Source organism: Culex pipiens, chromosome 1 (genome assembly GCF_016801865.2).
Source record: "Culex pipiens pallens isolate TS chromosome 1, TS_CPP_V2, whole genome shotgun sequence".
NCBI lineage: Eukaryota > Metazoa > Arthropoda > Insecta > Diptera > Culicidae > Culex > Culex pipiens.
Window position 1 is genome coordinate 15498595 of NC_068937.1, and position 14727 is coordinate 15513321.

At 33.6% G+C, this 14727-nt stretch overlaps 1 protein-coding gene across 4 annotated transcripts in view; it reads left to right on the forward strand.

Moving 5' to 3' along the window:
- Positions 1-14727, forward strand: part of LOC120417696 (protein bunched, class 2/F/G isoform) — a 199920-nt gene that overhangs the window by 149564 nt on the left and 35629 nt on the right. For all 4 annotated transcript variants that reach the window (XM_039579837.2, XM_039579838.2, XM_039579839.2 and 1 more), the window contains 3 exons: positions 6452-6594; positions 10297-11364; positions 11430-11844. In XM_039579837.2, coding sequence (XP_039435771.1) covers positions 6452-6594; positions 10297-11364; positions 11430-11844 — 1626 coding nt within the window. The remainder of the gene's footprint in view (positions 1-6451; positions 6595-10296; positions 11365-11429; positions 11845-14727) is intronic.

A 14727-nucleotide genomic window follows, 5' to 3' on the forward strand; every position in this document is an offset into this window, starting at 1 on the left:
AATACAAAAATACAAAAATACAAAAATACAAAAATACAAAAATACAAAAATACAAAAATACAAAAATACAAAAATACAAAAATACAAAAATACAAAAATACAAAAATACAAAAATACAAAAATACAAAAATACAAAAATACAAAAATACAAAAATACAAAAATACAAAAATACAAAAATACAAAAATACAAAAATACAAAAATACAAAAATACAAAAATACAAAAATACAAAAATACAAAAATACAAAAATACAAAAATACAAAAATACAAAAATACAAAAATACAAAAATACAAAAATACAAAAATACAAAAATACAAAAATACAAAAATACAAAAATACAAAAATACAAAAATACAAAAATACAAAAATACAAAAATACAAAAATACAAAAATACAAAAATACAAAAATACAAAAATACAAAAATACAAAAATACAAAAATACAAAAATACAAAAATACAAAAATACAAAAATACAAAATACAAAAATACAAAAATACAAAAATACAAAAATACAAAAATACAAAAATACAAAAATACAAAAATACAAAAATACAAAAATACAAAAATACAAAAATACAAAAATACAAAAATACAAAAATACAAAAATACAAAAATACAAAAAAACAAAAATACAAAAATACAAAAATACAAAAATACAAAAATACAAAAATACAAAAATACAAAAATACAAAAATACAAAAATACAAAAATACAAAAATACAAAAATACAAAAATACAAAAATACAAAAATACAAAAATACAAAAATACAAAAATACAAAAATACAAAAATACAAAAATACAAAAATACAAAAATACAAAAATACAAAAATACAAAAATACAAAAATACAAAAATACAAAAATACAAAAATACAAAAATACAAAAATACAAAAATACAAAAATACAAAAATACAAAAATACAAAAATACAAAAATACAAAAATACAAAAATACAAAAATACAAAAATACAAAAATACAAAAATACAAAAATACAAAAATACAAAAATACAAAAATACAAAAATACAAAAATACAAAAATACAAAAATACAAAAATACAAAAATACAAAAATACAAAAATACAAAAATACAAAAATACAAAAATACAAAAATACAAAAATACAAAAATACAAAAATACAAAAATACAAAAATACAAAAATACAAAAATACAAAAATACAAAAATACAAAAATACAAAAATGCAAAAATACAAAAATACAAAAATACAAAAATACAAAAATACAAAAATACAAAAATACAAAAATACAAAAATACAAAAATACAAAAATACAAAAATACAAAAATACAAAATTCATTTAGATCTTCCAAGAATCTAAATAGTTGAACCCCTGTCTTATGTTTTGAGCGCATTATTGAATTTTCTTCACATAGCAAACAATTGAGGAAAAATATTTAAATTCTGAGTTTTAGTTTTCATTGGGGATTTATTTTTTCATGAATTATTCTTGAATGATGCTTTTGTAAATCTGCTTGTCGTGAAAGTCTCACACAATAGAGCTATTCCAACCTCACCCCACGGGAACACATCGCACACCAAAGAACTCTTCTCCACAAAAAGGACGGTGTCAGACGAGCTCCAAGCTCAGCAGCCAGCCATGGTCCACGGACGTGTTCCAAGGTACACGTGCTGAACCACACCCACTTATCGCCATCTTTCATATTTCCTTTATTGCCAGGTCGTGTCCGTGTTGAAGAAGAATAAGAGGCGAAGAAGCGAACCAATTTCTCAAGATGTCTTCACTTCGAAGAAGTGGCCTCGCAGCCGTTGGTGGGCAACCTACGGGCCTGACTGTCTAGTCTAGTCGGCAATCGATAATCGATATTTCTGCATGCATAACGCTGCAAAACTGCAGTTTCAGGGCTTGGATGCACTCTTTCTCGAGTGGGGGTTCCTGCCTTAGCTAGTCTTGGCTTACACCGCGATAATGGCGTAATTATTTCCACTAGTCCACTAGCCCCACGGTTCTTAATGTCTACTTATGACCAACTAGAGGCTTAGCGCGCACCCTTAGGGCTTATAAGCCCTGCGGGCTATTGAAGGGCTTAACGAGAGTGAGAGAGGAAGTTACGCAACGGTGTTTCAACGAGTTCAAACCAAGTCGGGGCGGGCAATTTTTTGGCGAATGTCCAAAAATGGCTAGAACATCCTCACCGCATCGAGACTTTGACCTTTTTAAGCACGGTTGAAAACTGGCTTCTCGCTGAAGAGGAGCGCTCGTTCGACATTTCAAACCGAGAAGAAACCATCCCCAAAAGCTCCACCTCCGCGCGAGGGAAGAGTGCAATTGTTGGCAATGGCGATGACGATGTGAGGAGTTCATGTGGAGATGTTGCCTTTTTTGCAATAATCCATTCTGGCCAAGAACAGCGACTGAATGAGCTCGGGTGATTGGTGGGAATTGGCTGAGAGTAGACTGGTTCAGGCTTTGTCACACACACAGAATTCTCAAATTTCTTAAATTTTTTGAATTTCTTAAATTTCTTGAATTATTTGAATTTCTTGATTTTTTTGAATTTCCTGAATTTCCTGAATTTCTTGAATTTTTTGAATTTCTTGAATTTCTTAAATTTCTCGAACAACTTAAATTTCTTGAATTTCTTAAATTTCTTAAATTTCTTGAATTTCTTGAATTTCTCGAATAACTTGAATTTCTTGAATTTCTTAAATTTCTTAAATTTCTTGAATTTCTTGAATTTCTTGAATTTCTTGAATTTCTTGAATTTCTTGAATTTCTTGAATTTCTTAAATTTCTTGAATTTCTTGAATTTCTTGAATTTCTTGAATTTCTTGAATTTCTTGAATTTCTTGAATTTCTTGAATTTCTTGAATTTCTTGAATTTCTTGAATTTCTTGAATTTCTTGAATTTCTTGAATTTCTTGAATTTCTTGAATTTCTTGAATTTCTTGATTTTTTTAAATTTCATGAATTTCTTGAATTTCTTGAATTTCTTGAATTTCTTGAATTTCTTGAATTTCTTGAATTTCTTGAATTTCTTGAATTTCTTGAATTTCTTGAATTTCTTGAATTTCTTGAATTTCTTGAATTTCTTGAATTTCTTAAATTTCTTGAATTTTTATGATTTTCTTATTTTTTTTGAATTTCTTGAATTTTCTTAATTTCTTGATTTTCTTGAATTTCCTGAGTTTCTTGAATTTCTTGAATTTCTTGATTTTGTTGATTTTGTTGATTTTGTTGATTTTGTTGATTTTGTTGATTTTGTTGATTTTGTTGATTTTGCAGATTTTGCTGATTTTGTTAATTTGCTGGAAATTAACGTAATTATGCTGTTTATTTTGTTAATTTGTTTGATTTTGCTGATATTGTTGATTTTGTTGATTTTGTTGTTTTGTTGAATTTGTTGATTTTGTTGATTTTGTTGATTTTGTTGATTTTGTTGTCTTCTTTAAAATGACATAATTTGTGGAACTTGATAGGATTCAATAAATAGGTCAATTGAAAAGAACATAAAAAATAATATTGAAAAATTTAAAAGTGTTTAAAATGTTTAAAAAAAAGATAAAGATGTTGAAAAAGGAAAAAAATGGTAAAAAAAACACTACCAAGATTTCTTTTGATCACCGTAATATTTCATGAAAATCACTGGAATTACATTTAAAAGAAACTATTTAGTAATTTAGAATTACAGAATTACTTTCTCAAAACTCGGGTATGTAATGCTGGATTACTATGACGATGCTGGAAATCCTTGGGTTTTAAAATTTTAAAATCCTAGCCAAACGAAGCCTGCCTTTTTGAAATTTATTTCTTTACTTATCTTGAATCAATCGACAAATGGCTTCGTTTGCAAATGACACTTGACTTAAGGTAACTTGCTCAAGTGTAAATTAAGTATAAATCATTTTTTAAAGAGGTTTCATCAAATTTTCAAACAGACATTTCATTTCTTTTTATATTTCAAACGTGTTGGCTAGAAAAATTAAAAAAAAACCCTTTTATTAATTTTCTTGAGCGTTAAATTTTAAATATTCCTAAAATTTTAGTATTAATTTTATAATTTTGCCTTTTAACAATGTGTAGAATGTTTTAAAATCAATCAGATTATAACCGATAAATTTTGAATCAGTCTAGCGTCTAATTGATTTATGAATTCTTCCCTGCTTCAAAAGTACATGCAAGCATTTGGCAATTCGTCTTTCAAAAAATCTGCAGCGCAATTGCAAATGCCCAAACTGATATGCAGATGCTATTCCACTCTATACCTTCTGAAGCATTCCTACTCAAGTACCTTCTTCCTCTCACTCCAAACTTCATTCTAAAACCCACACAAACGACCTCGTATGGTAATCATGCGTGCAGACCAAAATCGCACTGAATAAGTTGCCAGTTGGCGTGTGCCAACGAAGTGTGCCAACAAAGTTACCTATACTCAACGCGACCTAACCTCAATTATGCTGTAACACCTAATCTGTTGTCACTCCACCCTTTTGAGCTCGATGCAACGTGTCACCCCAGGTGGGCTATCTACACGGAAGAATCCAATTTTCAGTTTAACTAATAACTTATCTGGAGTAGCAAAAATATGGGCTGACACAGTTAAAAAATGAAGACTTGTCTAACTCAACAACTTTTTTGGCAAAATCAACTAATATTTTAGTCGGAAAAAACAAAACCATCACTAAAATTTAATTGCTTACTTTTTTTTAATCTACAATTTTTAAGCTAATTCAACAAAAAAACAGTTGAAATTAGCAAAATTATTTACTGGATTTTTTCGATTTTTATCTGTGGCTCTTCCGGACTTCACGTGTGGCAGCTGAGGATTAGCACGTGTCTCGCCAACCCTAAACATGGTTTGTGTGTCTGTGCTTCGGAAATTAACGTAATTATGCTGGAGACAAGCCCTACAGCTATGTGTCGGCAGTCGTAGACATGCCCAGACACACGTTCATTGTGGGGGCATATTTTGTATCGATTTTTGATTGGATTAAGTTTGCCGTAGGGTCTAGCTGTGGAGTTGGTTTAAAAACTTCTTAAAAATTTAAAAAGGTTTGTTTTTATTTACAGTTTAATTAAAATACAAATAAAAAATTATTTTCTCATAATTTCATAGCCGTCCTGGAATGATTTCAGCGTAAAGAATTGTTTCGTAAATTTAAAAAAAAAATAATAAAAATAGAACAACTTGAGAAAACCAAATTTTTGTATTAATAACTTCTCTCATGACCCGTTTTAATGTTTGAGGTTGAACAATAATAACAACCAAAAAATGGTAACTTTACCCGAATTCCAAAAAAATCATTTAAATACCATACCGGCAAAACGTCAAAAAAGCACAAAATTTACGCTTAGCACTAATTGCCGAAAAATAAATGTAGCAAATTTCACTCCACGCCATTTCTCAACAACTCGCCCACTTTTGGCACATTTTCATCCAGTTTCACCACCACCGTGGTCCGTAACAATCGTGTCATTAGCACAATATCAAACTGAAAGATGGAGGCTTTCCTGATCCAGAAAAATTAGCACCAGTTGATGAAGAATGTTTGTCTGCTTTATCGTGTTGCTTTTAGAAAGTGCCAATTCACTTCTTGATTTGAGTTGAGCAAAAAAGGGTGGTATGCAGCTCTTTTGAAAATAATTTTGATCCATTTTTTAATAATAGTTTTTAACAACAGCTTTTGATTTAATACCACTTCCAAAATTTATCAAAAATTTAAGTTTCAAAACAGTGCTGACACCTGGTGGTTAATTCTGGAACCCCTCTTTACAAAAGCGCCACCACACGTGGTGGCAAATCCGAGAACTAACCTTTTTTTTAAACTGCATACCACCCTAAGCAGCTCTTTCGCCGCTCATTCCGCTAATGAGCGCCAAGAATGAAATGAAGAAAAATAAATCGGAAATAAATTAAACCGAACAGAACTATGGCGTGCGTCCATCTTCCATAACCTCAAAAAAATAATGCTCTTTGTAGTTCAGGCGTTTCTTCTTTTTTTCTTTTGTCTAATTTTTCCAGACAGAAGCCGAGAATTCGCCAACTTTAATGTTGTTTTTGTTTCGCCTTAATGGATTCGAGAGATCTTGACCTCTCCATCGCTTCTTATATCTGACGGATCATTAAGGGGAACCGCGCTCCCTTGCTTTAATAATATCCCGTTAAGCGTTGAATCATAAACCGAGTGGGGAGGGTGAGAAAAATGAATGAAACGGGTTTTTTTTTCGCCCCGTCCTCTAGGTCATTCGCGGTGTTAAGTCTCGTTTTGGTGGTTTATTTTTGGCGAACCCGGCTATTATGTGGTGTGATGTTATTGTTTTTGGAAGCGCCGAGATAACCTTGAAATAACATAACCCCAAAAAGGAACCCCATAACAATGGCTCTCGCCGATTAAAAGCGAGATATGAGAGCAGCTACTTTGAATCGCAGTTTTAATAACCTTTTCTCCTCGTTTTTTTTTTGTTGTTTCAGGAATTGCAGAATGAAGTCGGCGCTCTATTGGAATTCCGCGATCTGGTTATCGAAACCTTTCCCGACCTTAAAACGAAGATGGCATCCGCATCCGCCGCCAACAGCACACTCACCGGGATCCCCTCGTCATCATTGGCGTCTAGGTGAGTTTGGTTCTAGGACCTTCGGAAAAGCAACCAGCTAAAAATAGGCAACTTCGAATGACCCAAACATCGGATTTGTTTAGGTCATTCCGTAAAAACACTAAAATTTCTTGTACGATTCCTAAACCTCTTTGAAACAATCAGATATTCTCTACAGAAGTCGTATTATGTTCAGTCAAAATATTGCAAGTTAATGATCTAATGACCCTATAGGCCATTAGGTCATAGGTCGTTGAGGTAACTTTTAGGAACTTTGAATTAATACTGATTTTTTATTTTCAAATAGTGACAGATTCATTATATGAAAATTTTGGATGTCCCAACACCGATAAGGTTATTAGGTCATTGAGGACATTGCTTAGAACAACTCAAAACAAACATCTTGTAACCAACGTGGACGTGGCGTTACATCGTGCTGCCACCTGGTTTTTTTAAGCGCAAGAGTGGAAAATTGCTGAGTCATCGTCTAAAAATAGACGGCGTCCTATCTCGCCCAGCAAAATGAAGTCGATAAAGTAGTCGGTTTCGATGAGAAAAAGTGGAAAATGTGGTCTATAAATAGCGACGCCATCCCCCTATATTGACTACATAATCGATACATAGTTTTTTTTATTGAACCAGTCAAAATGTGGTAATTCTGAATGTCCCGGATTCCGATTCCGTTTAGGAGGTCATTGAGGAAATTTCTTACAACCACTCAAAATCATTATGTGGCATGTCAAACTGCGAGGGATCAACTTGACATTCACTTCAGAGTCAATAATGAGTTTCTTCTAAAAGAACCAGTTAAGACATGGCCATTTTGGATGTTCCGGATTATGATTCCCTTTAGGTCATTGAGGCAATTTCTTGAAAAAAAATTGTGAAACATGTCGTGACATCCAATTGATATTAACTTACGAATCAACACTTAGTTTTTTTAAGGAAAACGTAAAAAATGGCAATTTCGGATGTTCCGGATTCCGGTTCCGTTTAGGTCATTGAGGTCATTTCTTAAAACCACTCAAAATGATGATTCCATTTAGTTCATTGAGGTCATTTCTTAAAATTAACTCAAAATTTTCATGTTGCTTGTCGTGACATCAAACTGTTACCAATACTTCGTTTTTTTTAAATGGCCTAGTCAAAAAATGGCAATTTTGAATGTGCCGGATTCAGTTTCCGTTTAGGTCATTGAGGTCATTTCTAAAAAACATTCAAAATTATCACGTGGTATGTCAAACATCGTGGGATCAACCTTGCAATCACTTCAGAAACAATACTGAGTTTCTTTAAAAAAAAAAACAACCGAAACATGGCAATTTTCAAAATAGGTCATTGTTTAGGTCATTGAGCTCATTTCTTAAAACCACTCAAAATAATGATTCCCTTTAGGTCATAGAGGTAGAAAATAACTCAAAATTATCTTGTTGCTTGCCGTGACATCAATCTGATATCAATAATTAGTTTTTCAAGGGAATAGTCAAAATATGGCAATTTTGAATGTTTCGGATTTAGTTTCCGTTTAGGTCATTGAGGTCATTTAAAAAAAACACTCAAAATTGTCATGCGACATGTCAAACATTGTGTAATCATTAAACATCATCAAATCGGATATTTACTGAAGATTCAATACTGAGTTTCTTCATATATTCAAATCATAACATGGCCATTCCGGATGTTCCGATTTCCAGATCTCTTGAGGCCATTGAGGTCATTTTTTGTACCAATATAAACAACATGAGGAGTGTCAAACATTATGGAACAAAACTGATATTTACTACAAAATTCATTCTAAGTTTCTTCAAATGAAATGGCCTTTCCGGATGTTACGGATACTTGTTCCTTTTAGATCATTCGGAGCCTCGTAGAAAGAACGTGATATTTGTTCCTGAATCCATTTTGAGAATTTAAAAAAATCATAAAAGCACTCGAAATGGAACTTACCTGGTATTTGTTCCGGAAATAATTTCACTTTTTTTTCTGTAGAACCAATCAAAATATGGTTATTCCGGATGTTCCAGATAAAAAATTCCTTGAGGTCTGTGAGGTCATTTCGTAGAACCACTCAAAATAGTAATGCGACGTTTCAAACCTCGTGTAATCAATTTTATTTTTACTCCAGAATCAATTTTGATTTTTTTTTAAAGAAATAATCAAACTTTAGTTTTTCGGATGTTCCGGATATAGGTTCTCTTTAGGTTACTGAGGTCATTTCGTAAAACCAGTTGAAATTATCATGCGACGTGTCAAACTTTATGGAATCAACGTGATGTTAACTTTAGAAGCAGAAATAACTATTTTTAAATAGAATCAGTGAAAATATGGCCGTTCCGGAAGTTCCAGATTCCGGTTCCGTTGAGGTCATTTCGAAGAGCCACTCAAATATATCATGCAACATATCAAAATTCGTGGAATCAACGTGATATTTACTCCGGATGCCATATCGAGTTACGTCCGTTCCGGATTTTCCAGATACCGGTTCCGATGAGGTCATTCCGTAGAACCACTCGAAATGATCATGCGACATATCAAATATCGTGGAGTGTACCTGAAATTAACATTAGAATTTATACTCAATTTTGTAAAGTAGTTTAGAACCATTCCGGATTTTCCGGATACAGGTTCCGTTCAGGTCATTTCGCCGAACCACTAAAAATGATCTTGCGGCATATCAAACTTCGTGGAATCAACCTGATATTATTTTTAGAATTTATAATGCTATTTTTTAAGTGGTGGTGGACCATTCCGGATGTTCCGGATACCGGTTCCGTTGAGCTCATTTCGCATAACCACTCAAACTTTGTGGAATTAATCTGATATTAACTTTAGAATTTACTTAGACACCACTTTTATTAAGTGGTGTCGGACCATTCCAGATGTTCCGGATACCGGTTCCGTTGAGGTCATTTCGCAGAACCACTTTAAAAAATCATGCGACAAATCAAACTTCGTGGAATCAATCAGATTTTAACTTTAGGATTTATAATACGATTTTTTTAAGTAGTGTCGGACCATTCCGAATGTCCCGGATACCGGTTCCGTTAATTTCATTTCGAAGAACCACTCAAAATGACCATGTGACATATCAAACTTCTTGGAATTGACCTGAAATTAACTTTAGAATTTATAATACCTTTTTTTTTCAAGTAGTGTCGAACCATTCCGGATGTTCCGGATACCGGTTCTGTGGAGGTTATTTCGCAGAACCATTCAAAATTATCATGCGACGTGTCAAACTTCGTGAAATTAACCTGATATTAACTTTAGAATTTATAATATTTTTTCAAGTGATATCGGACCTTTCCGGATGTTCCGGATATCGGTTCCGTTGCGGTCAGTTCCCAGAACCACTCAAAATGAGCTTGCGACATATCAAACTTCGGGGAATTAACTTGAAATTTATTTTTAGACTATATAATACTATTTTTTTCAAGTAGTGTCGAACCATTCCGGATGTTCCGGATACCGGTTCCGTTGAAGTCATTTCGCAGAACCCCTCAAAATGATCATACGACGTATCAAACTTCGTGGAATTAACGTGATATAACTTAAGAATTCATAATATTTTTAAGTGATATCGGACCATTCCGGATGTTCCGGATACCGGTTCCATAGGGGACATTTGGTAGAACCACTCAAAATGACCATGCGACGTGTCAAACTTCGTGTAACAAACCAGATAATTCCACTAACAATGCCCTCTTTCCTCTCTTCCCGCAGCCGACGCGAGTGGGAGCCCGGAATCCGCACGCGGCGGAAACTGACCGCCAAGGATCACCTCTCGCACCAGGTCAGCGGCGGGACATCGACCAGCGGCGGCGTCGTCGTAGTCTCCAGCACCACCACCACCACCGATATCCACCATCCTCACCACCATCACCACCACCAGCACCACCACCAGCCCCACTCGTCCTCGCTGATCAGCCGAAGTCGGAGCAACTCGCAGAGTGGGGGCAGCAGCGGGGGAGGTGGCGGCAGTGGCAGTGGCAGCGGCGGCCACCGGAAGGAACCAAAGAGCGGCGACGCGCAGAGCAGCGGCAGCGTCGTAATTCAGGACTCGGGCTTCTCGACGGAGACGTCCTCGTCGAAGGAGACCCACAGTGCCTCGTCGTCGACGGGGAACGGCGGCGGCGTGCTGCTGCTGCAGGGGGGCAACGTATCAAATACGGCGGCGGCGGCGAGCCATCAGCAGCGGCTGGACACCGAGGACGAGCTGTGGAATTTACTAGATGTGATACATAGGAAAAGCAATCGACTCCGGGAGGAGGTGGACGCGCTGCAGCAGCTGGAGCGGGAAAAGTGTCGAACAAATGTGCTGAACCAGAACCAGAACGTCGTGGGGCAGAACGTCGCGACGGCCGGCGGCGGCAGCAGTAGTAGTAGCAATAGTTCTAACAATAATCATCATCATATTCATAGCGGTAGTAGCGGTAGCAGTAGTAGCAGTAGTGGCAACCTTCCCCATCACCATCACGCGGCCCCGACGACGACGGTGGGTGGCCTGGCGAAAACCTTCCAGAACCAGCTCCTGGTGGACGTTGTAAATAAGGACGATGTACAAATCCTGCGCAAAGAGCGGGACCGACTGTTTGAGCAGCTCTCGGACTACGAGGCCGAGGCGATGGCGAGCCGGATACGGGCCACCAAGATGCAGGACGACGTGGACGTGCTGGCGGCGGCCAAGCGCGACCTCGAGGGCCAGCTGCAGGCCGCGCTAAGTCAGAAGCTAGAGCTTAACACTAAGATTCATGATCTCCACCAGCAGTTTGTAAATAAGAGTGCGCCTAGGTGAGTACAAACCATCCAGGAACTCCAAATTCTCAGAACTAACCTAACCTGTCTTCCCCCAACAGTTCCCCCGATTCCATCAAAAGTCGACACCTCCAGACGCTCACCCCGAGCAGCGGCGTCGGCCTACTGCGGAAACACTCGTCAACGGACTCGACCACGACGACGCTCCATCTGTCCACCTCGACGACCTCGTCACCCTCCTCCAACAGTCAGCAGCACCTACTTAAACCGTCCGCTACCCGCGCCGGTTCCAGCTTTGCCCCCATCGTCAAAAGTAGCGCCAAGGCGGAAGCGGCGGACCACCATCCTACTAGTCCCGATGCCGCCGCCCTCGGCAAGCTGGACGGTCTGCTCAGCTCGCCGGCCCGGGTCAACAAGGTGCGGATGACGGACTCGAAGAAGATCGCCGCCATCCTGCTGGAGACGAACATTGTCGAGTTGCAGCGGCACCTGCTGACCATCACCGTGCAGAATCAGGTAGGTCACTTTGAGCAAGTCATGTAGTTCTAGGTTGCTCCAAAAATTTACAACCTTTCAAGTGTAATAATTTTTCTATCAGGCCTCGGTTGACTGTCGTAAATTAGGGGCACAGCACGGGTTCCGTCGCTCTCTCTCGCGATGACCATCGTATAAATTATACGCCCAACCCCGACCCGTATGGGGTGAGTTGTAGTGATGGTGCCAAAGTGGTGGCCAAAGAAGGTGGTGGTCAGTTACATTTGCGGGCGCGCGCGTGTTTCAAGCGATGCGATACTATCTTCAATGTGGGTGCAGGGTTTCGTTGAATTATCGGTACAAGTAGTACAGTTGGAGTGATGGAGATGATGGCTGATATTTTGAGGGGTCCAGAAAAACAAAAATAAACACAATAATAAACAATTGCGAAACACAAAATACTTCAAATGTGAAACGCTCAAAATACCCAAAATACTCAAACTACTCACACAAAACAAAATCAATTCTGTAAAAACTTTGTAAATACTCTAAGAAATTAACAAAAACCATCCCAAATTAAAAATACTCAAAATATAAGAAATACTTCAATTTAATTACTAAAATTCTTAAAATACATAAAATTAGCAAAATTCTCAAAAAAATTACAACTGTCAAGATTAAACTAGATCAAAATAACAAAAAAAAAAAAACAAAAATCTCAAAATATTCAAAATCATATGTTTTAAAAATCATTCAAAGTTATAAAAAAACAGCAAAACTATCAAAATTTAAACAAAAAAACGGAAAATTCTCAAAATATTCAAAAAAAATAGTTGTTATTATAAGCAGACATACCAAAATAATCTAAACTACCAAATCATCAAAATTTCCAAAATTTTATCAAAACTTGCCAAATACTTAAAATATTTATTTCCAAAATTTTCAAAACAGTCAAAATTCGCAAAAAAAAATTCAGAATACTTTGATATAAATCATTCAAAATCATCATTATATCACAATTATCAAAATTATCAAAATTATCAAAATTATCAAAATTATCAAAATTATCAAACTTATCAAAATTATCAAATCATCAAAATTATCAAAATTTTCTAAATTATCCAAATTATCAAAATTATCAAAATTTTCAAAATCATCAAAATCATCAAAATCATCAAAATTATCAAAGCTATCAAAATGATGAAAATTTTCAAACTTAGCGAAATTTCCAAAATTATCAAAATGATCAAAATTATTAAAATGATCAAAAAGATCAAAATTATCAAAATTGTCAAAATTAGCAAAATCATCAAAATTATCACAATTATCAAAACAATCAAAATGATCAAAATTATCAATATTATCAAAATGATCAAGATTTTCAAAATTAGCACAATCATCAAAATTATCAAAACTATAAAAATGATCAAAATTATCAAAATGATCAAAATTATCAAAACTATCAAAATGATCAAAATGATCAACATGATAAAAATTATCAAAATTATCAAAATTATCAAAATTATCAAAATTATCAAAATTATCAAAATGATCAAAATGATCAAAATGATCAAAATGATCAAAATTATCAAAATTATCAAAATTATCAAAATTATCAAAATTATCAAAATTATCAAAATTATCAAAATTATCAAAATTATCAAAATTATCAAAATTATCAAAATTATCAAAATTATCAAAATTATCAAAATTATCAAAATTATCAAAATTATCAAAATTATCAAAATTATCAAAATTATCAAAATTATCAAAATCATCAAAATTATTAAAATTATCAAAATTATCAAAATTATCAAAATTGACAAAATTATTAAAATTATCAAAATTATCAAAATTATCAAAATTATCAAAATTATCAAAATTATCAAAATTATCAAAATTATCAAAATTACCAAAATAACTAAAATTATCTAAATTATCAAAATTATCAAAATATCAAAATTATCAAAATTATCAAAATATCAAAACTATCAAATGATCCAAATGATGAAAGTTTTCAAAATTATCAAAATTACCAAAATTATCAAAATGATCAAAATTATCAAAATTATTAAAATTATTAAATTTATCAAAATTATCAAGTTTACCAAAATTAGCAAAATCATCAAAATTATCAAAACTATCTAAATGATCAAAATTATCAAAATATCAAAACTATCAAATGATCCAAATGATGAAAGTTTTCAAAATTATCAAAATTATCAAAATTACCAAAATTATCAAAATGATCAAAATGATCAAAATGATCAAAATGATCAAAATTATCGAAATGATCAAATTGATCAAAATGATCAAAATTATCAAAATTATCAAATCATCAAAATTCTCAAAATACCCAAAATGATCAAAATTATCCATATTATCAAAACTATCAAAATGATCAAAATAATCAAAATGATCAAAATGATCAAAATTATCGAAATGATCAAATTGATCAAAATGATCAAAATTATCAAAATCATCAAAATTACCATAATTTACCAAAATTTTCAAAAATCGCCAAAGCCTCTGGTTATCTAAGTAGGTATTATAAAAAAATCAAAATTTATCAAACACAAAATATCTTAAAACTATCAAATCTTAGAGCTACATTCCGAGCAGACTCCGATACAGCAAAAAAAAAGACTCGCAGAGCTTTTTATAAATATTCAAAATTATCAAAATTTTAATTTTTTTTTAAATTTAAAATTTTTTGCAATTTTCAAAGCTAATATTTTTTCTAAATTTTCAAAATTGTCATAATTACTTAAATTTTCAAAGCGGTCAAAATTTGCAATAGAAATTCAAAATTCTTAAAATACAAGACATTATAAAAATGCTCTAAATACTCCAAATACTAAAAATACTCAAAATATTTCAATAATTAAAAAAAAATAGGTTTGAGGGTTTATGTTGACCCCATAT